Raw genomic sequence first — 21,999 nt, forward strand, 5'->3', positions numbered from 1 at the left:
GTCACGTGTTGTCTCTTCCGTGAAGTAGGTATCACATTCCTCTGGTTGCTCCAGACATTGCATGGACAATTTAACATTATTTATGGCAAAGTGATAAATTAAAAAGACACCTTGATAAATGAGTTGGCAGTTTGTAGCAGTAATATTTTGACCCATTTCTTTTCTTTGACACTACTTATACCTGACTGTTGGACACACTGAAGCAGTGACAAAAGTGACTTTGTGTTATTGTCTTTTTGTGCATTTTTATACAAAATTTAAACCTGCAATTTTTTTGATTTTTGACCAGCAGCAAAAAGACTCCAACCAATAGAATAACCTCCATGAAACTATCTGCATCTCGTGCTCAAATAGGTAACCAAAACAATCGCCTAGTAAGACACAGCAGCACCGGCATCCCAAAGTATTACTTTTAAACTTGCTGGAGAAGCTCAACTTTCTTGACCAGCCTCCTGTTTAGTTTGGCTCTCGCTGTTTTGTGCAAGACAGGTAGCATACACCCACCTTGTTCTGCAGGAAACAAATGTCTAGTGTTTATGTGAGGGGGGTCCAATAGTGAGACCCTGCGAGACTCAACCATAAGGTCTATATGTGACCACAGAGCCAAAAATAATGAGATAAGAGCTTTGAAAGTTTAAATTCCCATTGTTCTGTGTCTGAAATCATTCACTTATTCACTATAGAGGACTATATAGTGAGTTCATCTGCAAATTAAAAAAAAACCTTTTGGACACTATTCAGGTCATTTCTCTGCACCGTTTATTACGTCATTGCTGTCGCATGATTAAAACGTGCCAGGTCAACGTCGACCAAAGGACCATCCACAATAAATACCGACATAAATAAATGATATTATACTGAGCGTATTTACCCAGATTAATAAATACAAAGTACTTTGTGGCTGTTTGAGTTGTTTTGCGCTGCTCTGCTCACGTTAAACATTATTTTCGCACCACGACTCCAACAACATAAGGGAAAACAAACTATACTCTCATCGATAATACTTCTCAATAATACTCTCTATAAAACAGCTTTAAGAGCTCTGTGGCCACCCAATATCAATATTTATTTACATTTGTACTGCAGGTTGCAATCACGCTGCTATTTCTCTTCTTGTCCGTATGCTTAAGCGCAATGCATGATGGTATATAGTGTTCGCTTAGTGACCATCTTTGTACACTGCATCGTGGGATACTTTGAGTCCACTATATAGGGTATAATAATTCTTACTATACAGTAGGTCAGCACTACAAAAAGGAGAAGTGAGGGATTTCGGACACCGCCCGAGTCACTTAACTCAATATTAATATCAAAATGCTAAATGGAGTCTTCATTAGAGCCAGATAAGATAAGTATTGTGCCGTTTTGTATCGCCCAATTGTGTTATTGTGTATAGTTAATGATGACTCAGCAGAACAGGCTTATCTTCAAGGTGTTTTTAACAGTTTCCTGCACACTGCTGCCACAGTCATCTTTAATTTTTGTGGAGCGTTACAGCTTTGTGTTGCCATCGAGGACCGGCTGTGTTGTTGCTCGGATGGCCTATTAATTTCTGCACTCAGTCACAGAGAACAGCGAATTGATGATTTCTTTAGGCAGCAAGCTTTTTATGAGAGTCAGCACAGTGTAGTCCTGCTCACTCACTCCCCCCAGCCTGGGATACTTGGAAGGGTTTTGCTGCAGGTACAAGCTGTGCAGCCAAGCAGAGCGCAGCAGTCTGTCATCACCCCCATTTCACAGACCCCATCACTTTGCTTATTCTGCTTCTCTTCGTAATAGCTCAGCGCAGTCGAGCAGAAGTGAAAGCAAAGGGGACGGGGCAATCTTGCTATTGAGTAAGTTAGCAAACAAGCATCTGTGTTTGTGTACGAATGCTAACAAGTAACACCACTCCGACGATGATAAGAGCTATCAGTAAATGCAGGCGGGCCGGTGTAGCCAGCTCTTCCTACTTCTTATGTCAATCTTTCTTCCTCCTCTCTGGGTGTCTCTCTCACTGCTGAGCAACACAGGCCAGCCGGGTGTGGCTTGTGTCGTCTCTGTTGTGATTGGCCGCTGGCCCAGGCTTGCGTTATCTCCTGTGGAACATGTTCTAGTCCCACCTCAGATAGCGCTTGGCACTCAAACATGGCCCTGCCCACTCACACAATGACGTCACGACTCATGAAAAGTGGCATGTCTGTTTGCTTCCTCCGCTCGCTGTGAGCAGACAGGTAATGTTTCTCACCCGGTCTGAATTAACTAGTAGAGGAGAAGCTGTTTACTGGAGCTAGCCAACGTGACCGAGAGCCTGACAGGTGGTCTCTTCTGGTCTGTGAGGGCCCATCACACATACAGGCCTTGACAGTGAGTGGATGTGTAGCTGCTGCATGTAGCTAGCAGCTGGAGACGACCTGGACTGAACTGAACTGTCTGCCTGCTTGTCTGTAAATGGGGTAAATGAGGCAGACAGGTGGTTTTGTATGGGAGGATGGCACGGAGCACGACGACGCACCAGAGTGAAAGAAAGTCTTGTTGAACATGGACTTTCTGAGGAGCCTGGTTCCGGCTGTCATCTCAGGGGATGGGCCCGTTGAACATGGGGGAGTCTTGCCCGGGAGGGAGACCGGTCCGCGGCTCCTTCGTATAAAGCGACTGGGCCTGCTGGCCATGGGGCAGACCATTGAGGAGGTAGATCCGATGGTAGAGGTAGATCCGGGGATCGGCTTGTCCAAGCCAGCCCGCAGAAACCGAACCCGCCTCAAAGGTACACCTGATGCCGTAGTTACCTGTATTGATATTGTGTTCACCTCTGCTAATCAACTAGGCCTCTTCATAGAGGTGCTTTTGGTAATTTTACGTTCAGTGTTTGTTAAGCTTTAACATGTAACCAAAGGTTGGCTTTACCCCCATCCCCTTTATGCATACATGCTAACATGCACATACACTGTATAGATACAACAGGCCTCATGCAAGAACCACTCATACGAACCGATTTAAACTTGCTGAATTCACCAACTTTTTCATATTTTTAATTTTTTCTTGGGTACAAACACAATTTATGAGTTGTGCAGACCTGTTGTTGGAGTCATTTGTAATTAATCTTCTAAATTTTTTATCTGTCAAAATGTACCTTAAAGGGAGATTTGTCAAGCATTTAATACTCTTATCAACATAGGAGTGGACAAATATGTTGCTTTATGCAAATGTATGTATATATTTATTATTGGAAATCAATTAACAACACAAAACAATGACAAATATTGTCCAGAAACCCTCACAGGTACTGCATTTAGCATTAAACAATATGCTCAAATCATAACATGGCAAACTGCAGCCCAACAGCAACAACAGCTGTCAGTGTGCTGACTTGACTATGACTTGCTCCAAACTGCATGTGATTATCATAAAGTTGACATGTCTGTAAAGGGGAGACTCGTGGGTACCCACAGAACCCATTTACATTCACATATCTGGAGGTCAGAGGTCAAGGGACCCCTTTGAAGATGGACATGCCAGTTTTTCCTCACCAAGATTTAGCATAAGTTTGGAGTGTTATTTAGCCTCCGTCAGGACAAGACATGACATGATTGGTATCGATGGATTCCTTCGATTTTTTTAGTTTGAGATGATACCAGTATCTTCACTCTAGCTTTAAAACTGAGCCCGCTGCAACCTAAAAATCACAAGTTGCGTATCTCTGTATATATTAAGGTCAACAGGGAGTGTAATTCATGTCATGGCTGATTTACTTCTTCTGGCACGTCAGGTCTTTTGAAGAGAGCGCGTGACTTTAGACAGCGTGTTGACATATTGGCAGAGACGGATGAACGGGGCAGGACGCGTGACCTTATATGACATTAATTTACAATTCTCATGAATGCACGATCATTTACGCACAGGTGGCATTCAGGTGGCAGAGGACTACGTCATGACCTCTAGTGGTGCAGCGGTTCGGTTTGTATCGTGGTTTTTGGGTCACGGTTTCAGTTCAGTTTGTTTTGCATATTAGGGAGAATAAAAAAAAAATAACAGTTCTAATGTGTTTGAACTCCAAAATATATAAATAAGTAGGTAGATTGATATAGTGTGGTTCTGTTTTGCATCCCTAGATTGTGCATCTCCGCACTGTTGACTCTTACGTCATGCTGGCCAATGAGAGTGTACGTGCTGCTATTGGGTCGTTGTGTCGCGATATAAAAACAATATTATTATTATTATTCTCATTGTTTTATGGTTATATATCTGAACATAGTTTTTCCCACTATCAACTTGTTTTTATTAATAGTATTATCCTATTTTTTTTATCACTTTATGGATTTATTATTTTATTATTTTCGCTCTTTGTGTCCTCTGTTTTTAATACCTGTGTTACTGATTTGTTTCTCTTGTGAAGCACTTTGAGGTGCATTTTATGTTATGAAATGTGCTATATAAATACAGATTATTATTATTATGGGAAACCATCAATGGAAAGCTGTGATGCTGTTTTTTCCCCTAATGCTTAGCTCTTCTGCTGGCCAAGTATGACTTATACCGCTGTATTAAATAGGAAAAAAACAAACAAACATAGTTTAAAATGAATATCAAATCATCAGTATTTGAGGATTAGTATTGGGACCTGCCTACTATGGCGTTTGTAGCAAAACTTTGAGAGTTGGCTCTAAAGTATGAGATGTGCTGAAAATGTTAATCCTCTGAAGTATTGTGTCAATGGATACAGTAGTTAAAGGTTTAAGATGTGTGAACACATATGAATTAAGTGTGCGTGCAGGCCGGCCTGTTTGCATCAGCAGTGTAGTGATGACTTGTCGTCAGTCTCTCTGTGTGGCTTTTTTTGCAGTATTACCTGTCAGAGCACGCTTGCTCCCTGTTTGTTTGTTGCTAAAGGCATAATTCAACTTCTGCTTTACTCAGTTAGCCTCCAAGAAGAGGACTAGATAAGTCAGCTTGCTGAACTAACCCACAATAACTATGAGTTTTGGTTTGGAGATGTGGTGAGCTGTGAAAGTAAAGTTTTATTTAGCTTGACTGCGGTAATAGGTGTCTGTGTTCAGCTCAGGCCGCTGGTGATGTGTTGATATTCATATTAAAAGACAGTGAGATGACATTCATACAGACTGGATTGGGCAAATTGTTTTCAAATGTTTCCTTTCTTTCTTTCCAACTAGGAAACATCCGTCATATTAGGAAATTCTACTTTTTTCATCCTGCTCGTGGTGGCAGGGGTCACACTGGTGAGTTATATAATAAAATAAGTTGATGTGATTACTACAGTAGTGGAGGTAAGGACAGGTTTCTAGACATGGTGTGTTCATACCTCAGCTCTGATTCAAACAAATTGCCCTGAGTGCCACTCCCTTGTTGCAGAACTGGCATAGCCTGAGTTGGCTTTTAAGGTGGTGCTGCTGCTCTTTTCTTTCTGTCATTTGTCTTTCTTCTGCACACGGTGACATCACCCAGCAACACGGCGTGCTGCTGAGTTTTTTGGGAAGGGTTTGATTGAGACGGTATTTGGTTAACGGGTGCAGCAGGTTTCCTGTTTGTGATTTGGGAGTGTTTGGAGCATGTGACTGAACATGAGTGTACACTGGTGGTTTGTGCTGAACTAGTCCATTGGGTGTGTATCCACCAGACAGCTCTGGACAGACTTATTCATCGGGTTTCTTAAATAGTTATTAGCCAACTGTCGTGAAACAAACCCCGTAATGGTGCAGCTCAGAGCAGACTCTGCACTTAGTGGGAATGTGGTGTCATAGCTGGGAAGACAAATGCCTTGAATCATTCTTCTTTTCTCCAACCAGCTTTCCCAGTAAATGCTCCTCCGTAGTGAACATTTTGAAGCAGTGCTATGAGTAACGAGCTGACCTTTTTGTACCTGTATTAAGATGAGTTTTAATTCACATTCTGCTCTGTCATCCCACAGAGACGATCTGCTTCTGACCTGAGAATGAAATGAGTTGCCTCTCTTGATTTGCGAGGCAAATCTGAGAAATGAGTTTGTTCATTCTCAGCTTGAGTAGAGGAGAAATGCTCTGTCACTGGGTTCCAATGTGTCTGTGGTTTGTGCAAGGAGTTATTTATAAAAGTTTTTGGGATTATTCACGGTCATACAGCTAAAGAGCATTATATCATGGAAGTTGGCCAGGAAAAATGTGGCCAGCACATACGGGTACTTTGTAAAAAGTCAAGGCCGCGCCCCCTTTTGGGGGACAGAAAACTGAAGATCCCATTGATATCAATGCAATCTGACATGTTTAGATTGTAATTTTGACAAGTTCTTATACATTCATCTCTTGTTAAACAAACGTTTGTTTTATACACGTCTAATAATAATTTTGCGACCTTTCCTGAACCTGAGCGTTGGCGATACCTTAATAAATGAAGGTTGATCGCCGTCATGTCCCTTCAGTCTTCCCCCGTCCAACACAGTGGCCGGATATTGCTGCTTATCCAGACATCTCTACATATCTGACTGAATCCCGTTAGGCTAAGTGTTGTCTGTAAATAACCAACTGTTTGATCTATAGGCTGAGATTTAGTTGAAGACGACAGTCTGATGCTGCTATGACGTTAATGTATGACTGTATTACTGCAGCAGCCTCCCACTCAAGCTAACGTTAGGTAGCCATGCTAGTCACTGTCACCAGCATCATTTTAGCCATTTAGCACACTGATAGTGAATATTCACGTAACGTATGAGCCTCAAATGTCAGTGTGAAAGCCTTGGTTAACCCGCTACACAACAGCTTTTCATCATTTTCTCTCCTGGTCCTGTGGCGAGTTTATTTCCCCAAAAAGAGAGCGCAGCCTCGGAGATGACGCCATGCTGGTCTCGTCTATAGCTTGGAGCCATAAAGCCATGCTGGTCTAGTCTATAGCTTGGAGCCATAAAGCCATGCTGGTCTAGTCTATAGCTTGGAGCCATAAAGCCATGCTGGTCTAGTCTATAGCTTGGAGCCATAAAGCCATGCTGGTCTGGTCTATAGCTTGGAGCCATAAAGCCATGCTGGTCTAGTCTATAGCTTGGAGCCATAAAGCCATGCTGGTCTGGTCTATAGCTTGGAGCCATAAAGCCATGCTGGTCTAGTCTATAGCTTGGAGCCATAAAGCCATGCTGGTCTAGTCTATAGCTTGGAGCCATAAAGCCATGCTGGTCTGGTCTATAGCTTGGAGCCATAAAGCCATGCTGGTCTAGTCTATAGCTTGGAGCCATAAAGCCATGCTGGTCTGGTCTATAGCTTGGAGCCATAAAGCCATGCTGGTCTAGTCTATAGCTTGGAGCCATAAAGCCATGCTGGTCTGGTCTATAGCTTGGAGCCATAAAGCCCCTCTTTTAGATCTTTTTTAGGACACGACAGGAAAACAAATCAGAGATCAGCGTTTTTGGATTTATTGTTGGTGCAACCAACTACACAGCAGCTCTTCAGCATAGTGTTAATACTATTAGCGTTTTTTGAAACATGTTTCAACTTCTTCTGTTTACTCTGTTACCATCTATGAGGGACACAGGATAGTTTTCCTCCAAAAGGGGGCGTGGTCATGCCAGCCCACTCTGGATGACGTATTGCCGGTCTGATGTATATGTGTGTTAAAAAGTTTGAGTCTAAATGTTCAGAGGTTGATAACTATTACGAGGAAGTTTGAAACAGCTGGTTTCTCAGGGGAGCGTGTGGAAGTGAGGAGCTGTGCAGGTTGCAGAGTTGTGCTGCATACCCCAGACTGCTGTGATGGATCTAAATGGCGTGTCCTCTGCAGCCCAGGCACCACCGGGGAGGTCAGGGATTGAATTACAGCTCCTATCGATTATTGTTCCCACCACTGCCCTTCAGAGAGGCCAGGACAGGAAATGCATCCTCCACCCTGTGGGCTCCTGGGAGGAACAGCTCCCCTATACGGTCTGCAGTCTGGACGGCGAGCTGTCAGCCACTGCTCCCACTTTGTGAATGGAGCTACTAGAACTCGCCTTGGTCGTGCATTTAGTCGAGTTTATTCAATTAGCGAGCTCTTCTTTCCAGGAAGTCGGTTATAATGTTGTTTATTTGAAGTCCTCATCTTACGTCAGCTGTGTTGGACAGTAGCTCTTAGCTGTAATGTTCCCAGAGAGATGATGATGATGATGATGATGATGTTGTTGTCAGTTATTCTTCTGCATTCCTTAAACAATACAGCTGGTTTACAGAAAACACAGCGGCTGCCTGCAGAGGTCTCTGCATGTTTATATATGAACTAGTCTGCTGATAAGGGTAACAATATGAACTCTAAATCTGTTTTTAAACACAATGTGTACACATTACGCTTCTGCCAAATACTTCTGCCTCCCTCCTGCTGCCCCGGAGGTTGAGCTAAAGGCGCCAGTCTTCAGCCTTCAGATTTGAGTAGATTTGAGGCCTGGGGTAGGGGATTTCTTCGTTAGTTACATTTGAAAATGATAGCTGTCAATCGATTGAAATATTTAATGATTGTCCATAGTTAATCGCACATTTTTTATCTGTTCAAAATGTACCTTAAAGGGAGATTTGTCAAGTATTTAATACTCTTATCAACATGGGAGTGGGCAAATATGCTGCTTTATGCAAATGTATGTATAGATTTATTATTGGCAATCAATTAACAACACAGAACAATGACAGATATTGTCCAGAAACCCTCACAGGTACTGCATTTAGCATAAAACAATATGCTCAAATCATAACATGGCAAACTGCAGCCCAACAGGCAACAACAGCTGTCAGTGTGTTGACTTGTCTATGACTTGCCCCAAACTGCATGTGATTATCATAAAGTGGGCATGTCTGTAAAGGGGAGACTCGTGGGTACCCATAGAACCCATTTACATTCACATATCTTGAGGTCAGAGGTCAAGGGACCACTTTGAAAATGGCCATGCCAGTTTTTCCTCACCAAAATTTGCCGCAAATTTGCAGCGTTATTTAACCTCCTCCTCGACAAGCTATTATGACATGGTTGGTACAGATGGATTCATTAGGTTTTCTAGTTTTATATGATCTATAGTATCTTCACTCGTTGGTTCTAGTGTCAGCCAAGTGGTTTGGCAAAGAAATACTTTGACATTTTTGGGAAATACACTTCACTTTTGGCCAGACATGAAGGTGATATTGACCTTCTCATTTAACTCTCAGCAAAAATAAGCATATGTCCCAAAATTGCGAACTAGTCCTTTAATATAAGCCCAATCTGTTTAACTTTAAAAGAATGAGGCTTTTGATGATCACCACGAAACGTCTCTTCATGATTTACAGACTACATGTAACTGTATCCTAAACTTCCAAGATGTCATCAAATGAACTAAAGCAATATGTTATTGCTGGAAAATGTGCAATGGGACTCTAAAGAATCAGTGCTTGTTTATTATGAGTCTCACAGTGGAAGCCTGCATCAGGGTAGCACCAGCCAGGGCTCGACAAAGCATCTGCTTGTGTTGTGCTTGTTTGCAATGAGCTCTGCCTCGTTTTGCATAACTTGTGTAGTGGAGGACATGTGACAGAGGGAGAGAGACTGAGGGCGACAGAGAAATGAAGACTAAACTAAAAGAAGACAAAGAGCATTTGTCTTTCGCAGCCTTCCCCGTGCTGTTCCTCTCAGAATATTTTGTAAACAAACTTAAATCCTGCGCCTGACTACAGATTGCTTGATGTCATGTGGATTTTGTTTTTAAGTCTCTGCGAGAGCAGGTAAAACCTTAGATGTATATACGTAGATACCTCATTGGCTGAAAAACTGCAGCTCCCCATTTCACTTGTATGTGTTTACTGGCCAGTCCTGACCTCCCCAATATGGCGGCGATGTTGACGTACGAATCAAAGGCCAACGCGGCATCTACATATTAGGTCTGGGATGATACACCTATTTCCCAATTCAATACTACCACGATACTTGGGAGCCAATTCGATATGTATTGCGATTTTTAAGTATTGCGATTGTACAAGTATTGCGATTCGATATTACGATTTTTGTTAACTTTTTTTAACACTAGACCATGGATAAAAATGTAATCGTACACTTCTAGGGAAACTTGTTCAACAACCCAAAAATTAAAGAATAAAGACATTTCCCTCACAAATTAGTGGTATTTTCTTTTTAATTTATAAGGGACATGTAATGTTTTATACTTCTGGTGAATATAATCCAATCAATCTTATTTCCATAGATGTATTTTTGTATATACAGTTCCCTTTGTTAACACCTTATTTTGAAAACCAGACATAGTCCCACGTGTCTACTTCCTCTAACTTCTCCAAGGTGGTCTCTAGCTCTCCCGTCAGCTCCGTTCTCTTTATCCATCCATGGTCAGCTCCATCGGGGCCGTTTGAATGCATTTAACATAAATGTCAGTATATGGGTGCTCTACAGTCGTAGCGTCGGCCCATTTGACCACGGAGATGAGAGCGACGGCCGGCTCGACCGCAACGTTACCGCGATACGATAACGTTTCCTGTCCGTGACAGAGTTAGCATGCATCTTTAGCTGTGATGTCTAGCTCTACTTTTCCTGTCAATGTGTGAAACGTGTAGTGTTTACCACGCTGGATTTAACATGTGAGGTTGCAGGTCGTATCCACGCAAACCCTCCAACGTTTTGTAGGTCCTCGTAGCAGCCGGTTGCGGGTTGTTTTGGTTGATACGGAGCGGATATGACGTCACGTTACTCAGATTACAACAATAAAAGCGGTAACTTCCATCTACCTCCACATAGACTCAAATGGAGCAAATATATCGATTCTGGCATTAAAAGATGTATTTCAAAATCGTTAAAAAATTATCGCGATACGTTAGTGAATCGATTTTTTTTCTCTTTCCCAACCCTACTATGTATATATATCTAAAGGTAAAACTGCCATCGATACAAGATTGAAATATCAGATGAATCAGGTGTCTGTATCTCTCACAAACACAGTGGGCTGTCTTCCCACTAATGCACTGTGTAGTGAGGTTGTGTATCATCCTTTGTGTCACTCTGCCTGGTAGCTTTTGGATGATGTAATGGTGTAATGCCTATGACTCCACTGGGTGTGAACGGTTAGTTTAACAAATGGATCAGCTGTGATCACTATAAAGCTCTGATCTGAGATCAGAAACTTATAGAAAGCAGCACTAACACAGTGTCAGGTAGTTGTTGTTGTTTTGAAGATGGAGGCCTATTTTAGGATCATAATATTTGTATTATTTTGGGCCAGAGATCTGATTAAACTACTAGTTGTGGTGTGTACATTGCCCCCCCACCCCCATGTCCATGTCCAGTTTATCCTCCCTGTTTTTCTTCCTCTCTTCCATCCTCCCATTCTTTCCTCTGCCTCCTACTGCAGTCGGGGATGACGCATCAGAATTGCTGTGGAGCTTACAGGAAGTGTCGTTTTGATAGGCCAGCAGCAGCACAGTAGCAGCTCCGACATGCGTATGCATTGCTGAGCCACAGCCAGGGAACACTCGCAGCATTTTGATGACATCATCACCCGCCCCCACACACACACACACACTCTGCTGCTCCCGCCTCCCTCTGTTTGCTGTTGAAACAAGCTCTCGCTCTCACTCAGAGAGAAAAGAGCAGGCATCAGTAAGAGAACAAGAGGAGGGGCTGGTCATGAGCGAATGGAGAGCTTTTAGTGGGGAGGCGGAGGGAGGCTGACAGCGCTTTAGTGGGCTAGGACTGGCACACATACACACACAGGAAGAGAAGAGGAGAGGGAATATTGCCGTGCATTGTTAAGACTTCTATCGTGCACTGTTTCTTCTCTATCTGGAGCAAAAGTTCTCACGCAGTTTTGTCCCTTTGCCTCTTTTGGATTTTTTCCGTTCTGAAACGGGGATGAGGGACTCTGTGGATTGGCAAGTGGGCAGCGGGAGCTGGGGTGGAATACTTCTCTAACTAGCCAGGTTATGCTCTCTCTCCTCCTCTTCTACCAGTTTCACTCTTCATCGAACTAGACGTAGAACACTTCTTGGGTCGCTTTCCTCTTTCGTCTTTCAGGATGCTGCCTTTAACTATCACCTGTGGAGGGTAGTATTCTGCGGGGGGGCTTACGAGAGGTGTGTGTTTTTCGAGAAGAGTGGGATGTTTGGGTGAAATGAAAGTGACATTTGTGCCTTCTGGTGAAGCCTAACTTTTTCTGGAGAGCCGCCATGCTGAGCCTGCAGGATTCGGTCTTCTTTGAGATCAGCATCAAATCTCTGCTCAAGTCTTGGAGCAGCAGCTGTGAGTACCTTTGCCAAGCTTGCACACATGTTTACATACCACACCGGACTTATCTAGCAGACACACGCACACACAGCCAGCAGACCCGTGCAGCGTTGTACATGCTTGCTGAGATTTCCTATCTTCCTCGGTGGATAAGAGAAGCGGTTATTAATGGAGTTGTCAGGATGACTGATTATGTTTAGTCCAGGTTTAGCCAGGCTTGTTTGATGTGTATGCAGGTGGCAGCAATTAACCTCCTCTTTCACCCTCCGCCCCCCTCCTCATCATCGTTCTTCTGGCTCCTGGTTGTCCCGTAGATAATGTTTCTATTGATGAGCATCTGCCGATACTGAACACAGGTGGACTTGAAGTACCCTCCCTTACTCTTTCTATTTACCATCTTTATCAACTTTTAAAAAAAATATTTTGACATCCAAATCTCTCTTTAAGTCTCCACAGAATCTTCATCCCTCCTTTTATTCTCCTCCTACTTTTATAACCCTCTCTCTCCTTCCCTCTGGGGCCGCTAATGTTTCCCTACTATTGATCCGTCTTCTGGTTCCCTCCTATTATTAGCTTCCCATACAGCCCATGTTACACCCAGAATCAAAAAAGGCGCTGCCTCTTCAGTCTCATTGAGATGTAGTGATGGACAAAGGTGGACGGCAAACGGCATGTTTGAATTGACCAGCTGCTCCTCCTGCTGATTCTAGGGCTGCCCCCTCTTAGTCGATTAGTCGATTAATCAGTTGTTTTGGTCTCAGTCGACTAAAATTTCTTTAGTCGATGAGTCATATTTTATGCTTTTTTTTTCCTTTCTAAATGACTTATTTTCAAGTCATCTCTGGTAAACACCAGATTTAAAGTGGTGCTTTAGTGTGATTCTTTGAGGAGAAACTCAGTTTTACATATCTGACGATTAAATCAACTAATCGGTTAGTCGACAAAATAGTATTGGTGTTAGTCGACAAAGAATTTCTTTAGTCGAGGACGGCCCTAGCTGATTAATCACTCCAGTTTTACTTGCATGAATACTTGCCCAAGACAGAACCCTGTTTCTTGTGCAACTCGAAATTGCACACTTTTCCCCTGACACATTTTCAATATAGTTGATCTATTGAAAAATAACTTAGTTGCGGGTGTTTTTTTAAGGTGTATATATATATATATATATTCTATCTCTATCTCTCTATATATATATATTCTTATATATATATATTCTTATATATATATATATATATATATATATATATATATATTCTTTTCTATCGTAGATTTTAATGAGACAAGCTTCATATCAGCTTTCACTCTGTTTCTCTCACAAACACAAACACACATTCTGATAGCGGTTCGGAACGTGTCGTACAAGTTTGTTCTTGATATGGAAGCTTAAAAGTTTATTCTAGATATGTGCGGCCGGCAAAGTAACTAAAAGTGGATTTTAAAGCAAACATCAGATATTTGGTTTGGTCCTGAACCATTGATTGATTTATATACATGTAGTAGTTAAAAAAAACAACAGTTTATCAGTTCTTAGAGAAGTGGCGCAATGAATTTCATTATCAATACAGCCAAATTAATTGGTCCCCACTCCAATTTCATGAGGTACGGTTGTGCAATACAATGGCAGATGTTATGAGACGATAGATTTGTTATCACATGCAGATTTTTGACTGACCAGTTATGGAGGTAAGATGTTAATTATCAGGGTTTCCTGCAGTTTATTATACCAGAGACAGGCTACCTGAAATAAAGAAGAGTGCCTCCACTAATGTCAGAAGAAATTATTACTCTTATATGAAATATATTAGCTAAAGAGTCAAGAAAACAAGCCGTTTCACAGTGAAGAGAGGGGTTATGACAGGCAACAAATGTCCCTGGCTGGATATCAAACTGGCGATGTTGTGGTTAAATGGCGTGTGCTGTAACCACTCAGCTACCACGGTGCTGCGTAGGCCACATATTTAAATAGTGAGCTGACTGTTTGGACCCTCATCAATAGAAAGAGAGAAATTTCAGTGCAGCATAACAAGACTTTGTGTTGTTTTGCGGAATTAAAAGCTTATGGGGCATATCGTGGTTGCACTGATTTTTGGGACCTCCACTTTATTTTAGTTTGTTGTGATCACAAGAGTAATCCCCGTGTTGTTGGTAAAACTTGAGCCAGTTTAGGGACCTGGAAGTTGAACCCAGTTTTCTAATGTCTAGCAGTGGACTGTGGTCAACAGTGCTGAATGCAGCTCTCAGGTTTAGTAGTTGAAATTAGGCCAATGTCAACATTTAAATGTACAGAATAAAATGTAAGCTAAGAGGAGTCTCAGTGATATGGACACTGTAAAGCAGAACAGTAGCTCAGTGAGAAGGACTGTCACAAGACATCAGAAAGGTTTCTGGTCTGGAGCTTTTCTGTGTGGAGTTTTATGTTCTTCTTGTCTCTGCGGCAGTTTACTCCGGGTGCAAAGATATGCAGGTCATGCAGATAAGAACCTTTTAATTGCCCATAGGTGTGAATGTTAGTTTGAACTCATTTGTCTATATATTTTGTAGGGTTGTCATCAACCAAAGAAATTCTTAGTTGACTAAAAAGAGGGGGCAGCCCTAATATTTTGCCCTGTGATGGACTTTTGACTCGGCCAGGATTTACCTGCTCCTCGCTATGCCTGCCACAATAATTACTACATTGACTTATCATGCAATACATGGACATGACCTTTGTGTTTACATGAGTGTTTGTTTACATAAGAATGTCACCAACATGTCAGCAGCGTTTTCCCGACCATTGTAAGACACGAGAGAGCCCAAGAGTCCATCTTATTTATTGTTTTGGTTGTGTGGTTTTATTTTATCTGCTTTATTTATTTAGGATATTTTAATATTTTTTTCACATTCCAATATCTGAATATTCTTTAGAATTAAAAATTCATTGGTGTACTTGCATCATTATGCTATCATATTATTATATCCCCGCGACAACGTAGCCGGGTGTATAGCGCTCCATGTGTCCGTCCTTCCGTCAGTTCGCATTTATAAGTTAAGTTAAGTTAACTATTTAACTTAGGAACTTCAAATTTGGTATGATGGTTGACAGTCTGGTCTAGTTGTGCCTTTTGGGGGTCAGAAGTCCAGGGTGCCCAAAATCTTTGAAATTTTTCCAAAAGGGCAAAACCTTTGGCCCTACTTTAGTAGGGGTCAAGCAGTGAGTGTTGGTATGTTAGCTATGCTCACTTTTGCCTTGTCATTATATCAGTGGCATAAAATGGTCTTAAAATAATAATACTATCATTTATTGCAATTTATTTGTGGGACAATAAATCGTCCAACAAAATGAGTTATCTTAACGGGCCTGCTCCTTGCACAGTGATTGCTGCTAGTCTCTAACCCCCATGACTATGATAATACAGTATATGTAATTTAAAAAAAACAACAACAAAAAAAAGTATATACATCTAGGGCTGCCCCCTCTTAGTCGATTAGTTGACTAATCAATCGTTTTGGTCTCTGTTGACTATAATTTCTTTTGTCGATTAGTCATTTTTTATGCTTCTATCATGCTGAATGACTTATTTCCAAGAAAAAAGTGGTGCTTTTGTGTGATTCTTTGTGGAGAAACTCAGTTTCACAGATCTCACGATTAAATCCAGAAAGCCACCACCAGCCACCTGTTGAGTAAACAACTTTCTTCCATTTCTCCCTCTTTCTAATTACCGTCCTCCTCAACCCTCACCCTCCTCACCCCTCTCTCTCCCCTTATCCTGTGCTGGTTGCCAGTTTGTCATTGGGCCTCTCAAACAAAGAGGGCCTAATTTCAGAAACCCTCTCTAAGCCGTCCCGCTTAAACTTCCATCCATCTAGTCTCTCTTTGTGATGCTCTTCCCTCCTCTCTAATGAATACAGAACATGTTGTTGTTTACCTTGTCCTAAGGTTTAGAGATGTTAGACTTTAATTAATTAGCACATTGAGGTCACAGTTTAGCCCTTTTATTGTAAAATTTTGATTCATGATGCAGCATACATATTGGTTTCTCAATCTGTCCCTGTGTTGATGGCTTCTAACAAACTAGCTTTGCCCTGTAACTTTTTAAATTCTTTCTTGTTTTGAAGTGGCATTGGTGAAGAGTAAACTAGTAGTAACTCGTCAGAGACCGAGCATGTTGAGACACAATAGCAGAATTGGCACTGCCACGCCACGTAAACATTGGCGGTGATTCCTTTGTTTCGCGCTCTAAAAAAAAAAAAGGACCCACTGGCGGCCCTGCATTCCAGCAGTATGCGTGTGTTGGTGCTGTTGTTTCTGGTTGTCCTGACAGGGGAAGTGAGCAGGCGTTTGGGAGGGTTTTATTTGAACTGTGACAAGGTGGAGTCGCTGCTCTAATAGTTGTGTAATCCTGCGGGGTGCTCCATTTCTTAAAGCTCAACCATGGAGCTCTGGCAGAGTAGTCGGGCTTATAGGCCTCTCAGAACAAAACAGAACATAAGCATTTTCTTCTACCGCAGTAGCAACTCGTCAGTTCTTCCTATCAACTGTAGTTGCAGTACTGTCCATCTTTCAGGTTGTTCTGAATCTCTTAGACAACAGCGTGTTCTCAAATGTTTCAGACCACAGATAAACTGTATTTTGGCAGATAACTTGATGAAGATATATAATGAGGAAGAACAACCAGTGAAAGCTTCTTTGTTTCTCAGTTTAGGGTACAGCCTTGAGAACCTCTAGAGGCGAGGCAAGTTTCAGTTCTTTAAACCAGGCTTTTTTTTTCAATTTTGAATATTGTGAATTAGGGCTGTCAAAGTAAATGTGATAATAACGCAACTAAGTTGTAGCGGACTCAGTTTCATAGCTAAATAACGCTCCTAACTGATGCTAAATTTTGGTGAGGAAAAACTGGCATGGCCATTTTCAAAGGGGTCCCTTGACCTCTGACCTCCAGATATGTGAATGAAAATGGGTTCTATGGGTACCCACGAGTCTCCCCTTTACATACATGCCCACTTTATGATAATCACATGCAGTTTGGGGCAAGTCATAGTCAAGTCAGCACACTGACACACTGACAGCTGTTGTTGCCTGTTGGGCTGCAGTTTGCCATGTTATGATTTGAGCATATTGTTTTATGCTAAATGCAGTACCTGTGAGGGTTTCTGGACAATATGTGTCATTGTTCTGTGTTGTTAATTGATTTCTAGTAGAAAATATATACACACATTTGCATAAAGCAGCATATTATAAAAAATGTGCGATTAATCACGATTAACTATGGACAATCATGCAATAAATCGTGATTAAATATTTTAATTAATTGTCAGCCCTAGTTTTAATGTGTGTTGTAAAATGTTAAAAATATGTGAAGCCCCAAAACTAACAGCAGTTTTCCCAAATTTAGGGTTTGCATGCAGGACTACAAGCATTAGCCGATCACTTGAACGAGTCAAATAATGACTATAGAATCAATTTAATAAGTAAGTGATGTATAACGGCAAGTTGCAATCAAGGTTCAGTTCAGATTGATCAGCCATTCAGTCACAAAATAACATTGCACTTGAAATACAAGCTTTCTTTTTTACATATTCTTCGCAAAGCATGCTTGAACTTTTGCATTTAGATTTGAATAGGAAAACTAACATGACCTTGAGGTCACAAGTGAGTCGCTAGTGTTTCAGCCAGTACAGTTCCTGGCTTAAAACAGTGAGATTTGATCATTTGCAGGGTTGTGCAGTGGGGTCAGCTTTTGGAAGAGATTCCTATTTTGGCCTCAGATGAGTGGCATTTCTTAGGGGGGAAAGAGAGCGCGAGGGAGGACTAACGCAGAGACTTGGCCCAGTAAAGGATGCATTGCGTTTTTTTCTTCTTCTTGTTTTGTCGTTAACTGGAAAAGTACAGTGTTGGGGGGGATTCATTTGTGTGAACCAGTCAAGCTGGCCCGGGGTGGCAGAGAAAAGAGAGGATGGAGATGGAGGGGGTAGAACGCACAGCACTGATTGGATATTAGGAGCTGGCTATGTGACATCATCGGGGGGTGTTGGTGCAGCACAGTAAACAAAGAGGGAAATGCTTGAAAGGCTCTCTGTGCTGCTGGACAACATCACCACAACACGGCTAACACTTACTGCCACGCTGCCCCGGCCACCTCCCCACTCCCATTGGCTCTATAAAAAAATAACACGACTATTAAATGACAGTATGCTTTAGAATATTACCACGTTGTTTTATTTAGTTTTTTATGGGGATGGTGGGATGGGGAGAGGAAAGGTTATTTTTAGTTAAGATGTAATAGTCATTCATAATAAAAAATACATTTTTGAATGTTATTTAACTTGCTTGTAATGTCAATGTTATATTGACACTTACAACTGAAACCGTATCTCTGACAGTTACCAGAGTATGTTTGGAGAATCTCAGTATCTCAGCCTCTGGAGGTTTAGCTTCTTGATAAGTGTACACAGTATGTCACAACATGAGCATATTTTGCATATTTTTGTCATTCAAAAAACTTCATATGTGAGGTTTGAATGCTGGAAAACATTTTGTTTTTCTGCACTTGTGCTCCTGAATGGTATTCAGACTATCAAGATTGCATGAGTGTTTCTGTAACAACCAGGAAGAAGCAGAACAAGGCTTTTTCCTGGGAGGGAGGGAATGAGGTAAAGGGTCAGTCTTCTATTGGCTGTGAACTTGACCGGACTTGGAACCATTGTGGACTGGTTGGACTGGAAGTTGTGTCTCAGCTGCAGCATAAATCTCAACTAGCACCGTTGAATGTTATGAAGTCATTGTTCCTTTGAAGAGATAGCAACCTGGCTGGCTGTCTAAGCATTTATAAGCATTTCATGATGATAATGCAATTTTCATGCATTTCATTTTATTGGTAAAATGGCAACTCAAACGGAGCCGGTACTTAAGTGCTTTTTAAGGTAATTTACTGTTTGTGCATGTGCACGTACTTTACTCTCTCTTTTTGTTTAAACCTCAGATGATTAAACAGTTGAGTATGAGTGAATTTGGTATAATAAACTTCAGTTATTGCAGCTCTATTTGTCAACTGCATTAAAAGTTGTATATCTTTCTGTCTGTAAGGACTGGATGTGGTATTTAGGTATATGTAGACACCTGCACATTACACCCACATGTGATTATTTGACCTCTACTTCTAAAACTGTGGCCTCTAGCTTCTCTGCCATCTCCTTGAACACCAAAACCCTTAAGATTTGCTTAAACTATTTGAATAGGATGACCAAATGATCTGTGCCACATGCAAATGAAGCCAGAGCTCTGGCTTCTCACTGTGACCCTGATGAATGTTTTTCAGGAAGCCTAAAGGAAGTCTAAATACTGCATTCAGTTTTACTGTGTTTTATTCTCCTCTCCACTGAACTTTCAGCCTTCCTTTTTTGCTCAACTGTGTAATTTATTTAGTTTAGACTTTTTAATATACTTTTTTATAGGTGTTGTAAAAGTGATTAACTAAACATTCCTGCATTTATTTTGACTATACGGCACTTTAGGATGTGGGAAATGTGCTCCAATTAATTGGATCTATATGATGGTACTAAGTGCACTGTGGTACTGTGCTGTAGTAACGGCACAATTTGTTGCAACACTGACCACAGTTGACATTTAACCTAGGATTCATGTAATCCTCCCTTACACACAGTGACTAATTTCCTTTTGCATCAAACTGTGGTTTCTGTGGTATTGGGACAAAAAAAGATGAGAAATCCAGATAAATAACAACGTCATCCCATAAACACTGTGACACTCAACAGTTCGTATTAAACTTTGGTTGACTTTTTTTGCATAGCTGTGAACGTAGGTGTAGCAGTGTGTGTACAGTTTATTTGTCGGTGAATAAATGCTACGAAACTACTGCTCCTACGCTCCGCTCAAGCGAGCTGGAGAGACCGGAGTCAACTTCCTATATCCGCTTCTTAAGGTGGGCTGTTAAGGTGGACCAGCTTTTCTCCTAAAGAGACAAACCGCTCCTCTGAGCCGCTCAGCTTTTGAGTTAATTATTAATATTTCATTTACCCGTTTTAACCGATAGCGTTAATCGGTTAAATTGCTTAATGTCGGTTAACGGTTAAACAGTTAATTATGGGCATCCCTAATTGACAGCTTTAGTGCTAATATGAAAATATAAATGGAATTTGAATATCATAATTGGTTAGCACAGGGTTTGATTTGTTACTTTATGGGTTACTCACAGCTCAATAATGTACGACAATTTCTATATCGTACTTTCTGACTATTTCTGGCAGATAAAGTATAAACAATAATGTTGTATAATTTTTTTTCCCCCTATATAATTTATTTATATTAGTCCATTGACAGGCCTATATATTTATATATAATTTATAATTTTTTTTAATGCCAGATTTAAAAAAAAAAAATGAAGGACAAATTTGAAGACATGCCTGGAGTCTAAAAAGGAAAAAGCACCGCATATCTGGCACAACTAGGTCGATCTCTCAGAATGAAGAAGTAGTGCAAAGAAAAAGTGTAACATCACATCCTGTCCATCTAGTCAGCTCCTACAGTACTTTCTCAGTGAGGGCAGCTGGGTTCATCAGACGTTAGAGGACCTGAATTGACTGTTGCTGCTAGCATTCATTGTGCTCTTCAAAGAAGAGCCTTTCAGGATTATCCTTTTGATAGATGAAGTTACAGCTGAACTGGCCATTTTTCAACTATTTTCAGCTCCATCATGCATATTATCATTTATTTTATTTATTGAAGTATCTTAGATGTGTGCTGATAAAGAATAAGAAACAACCTCTTGTTATTAATCTGTAGTGATTACTTGTATTTAAAGCTTTAGCTTGCTGTTTCCAGTCTTTATGCTAAACTGAGATAACCAGCTGCTAGCTTTGTACTGTATTTAGCATACAGACATGCGTATCAATCTTCTCATCTAAGTCGTGGTAAGAAAGCAAATAAAGGTCTCTCTCAAAATGTTGAACTACTCTTTAAACTATTTTCTTTTCACGTGTGTTTTGCAAGAACGTACAGTTATTTCAGACCAACATTGTTGAAAGAGCTGGCTGTAATATTTACTTATTCTAGATTTAGACATGAGTGCAAATATTAAGATTTTTATGAATGATTAAGCTCCAATAGGAGTTATTATTGTCCTTATGTTTGTTTTTAAGGTGATCTGAGCCTATTATGGGCTACATGAGAGTTTAGAAAATGAGTCTATAATTAAATGGAAGTTGTATTTTTGCTCAAGTCAGCGCTGGAATATTTCTCTCTTGCCCTCATCAATTCAGTCAGTTTGCCTCTTTAGGAAATGTCTTGTGCTCCTGTTTGGATTAGCACTAGTGCATGACATTGCATACTTTACATGAGTGTTGTTTTTAGTTTGACCCTGCTGCTTCAACTCCCTCTGTATTATTTCCTAACCTCTGCCCTCCCACCCTCTCTCTCTCTCTGCAGCTTCTGCACCAGTCAGCAGCAGCAGCGTGAGTAGACGCCGCGCCCCCTCCTCGGTGACTCCCCTCTCGTGGGAGAAACACAACGCTGCCGCCATGTCGAGCATCACCATCGACCCCGAGCTCAAGCCCGGGGAGTTTGTCATCAAGAGTCTATTTGCTGAGTTTGCTGTGCTGGCTGAGAAGAAGATCGAGATGGTGATGGCTGAACCGCTGGTGAGTACACGGGGGGGGGGGCGGGGTGGAAGCTAGTGTCAAGAAACACAGGAAATGAAATTCAATACACAACACACTGCTGAGATAACCTCCTCTCTGTTGCAACTAACTGCCATCATGATGCCTTTAGCCACTTCAGGAATAACTGTGAGGAAACTGGCAGGAGAGGCACATAATCTTTACGCA

At 41.3% G+C, this 21,999-nt stretch overlaps 1 protein-coding gene across 19 annotated transcripts in view; it reads left to right on the forward strand.

The window, feature by feature from the left end:
• The window catches only part of fryl (furry homolog, like), a 99,079-nt gene that overhangs the window by 16,801 nt on the left and 60,279 nt on the right, over window positions 1–21,999 (forward strand). For 11 of the 19 annotated variants that reach the window (XR_012593997.1, XM_074636135.1, XM_074636136.1 and 8 more), the window contains exons 1-3: window positions 2,148–2,746; window positions 5,151–5,216; window positions 21,602–21,813. Coding sequence is in view for 18 of the 19 variants with exons in the window: in XM_074636135.1 (XP_074492236.1) it covers window positions 2,521–2,746; window positions 5,151–5,216; window positions 21,602–21,813 (504 nt within the window). In the remaining variant the exon portion in view is untranslated. Of the gene's footprint in view, window positions 1–2,147; window positions 2,747–5,150; window positions 5,217–11,973; window positions 12,193–21,601; window positions 21,814–21,999 lie in introns of those variants that run through there. The other 8 variants (XM_074636142.1, XM_074636146.1, XM_074636147.1 and 5 more) reach the window with 4 other exon arrangements.

The sequence above is a fragment of the Sebastes fasciatus genome, chromosome 5 (genome assembly GCF_043250625.1).
Source record: "Sebastes fasciatus isolate fSebFas1 chromosome 5, fSebFas1.pri, whole genome shotgun sequence".
Lineage (NCBI taxonomy): Eukaryota > Metazoa > Chordata > Actinopteri > Perciformes > Sebastidae > Sebastes > Sebastes fasciatus.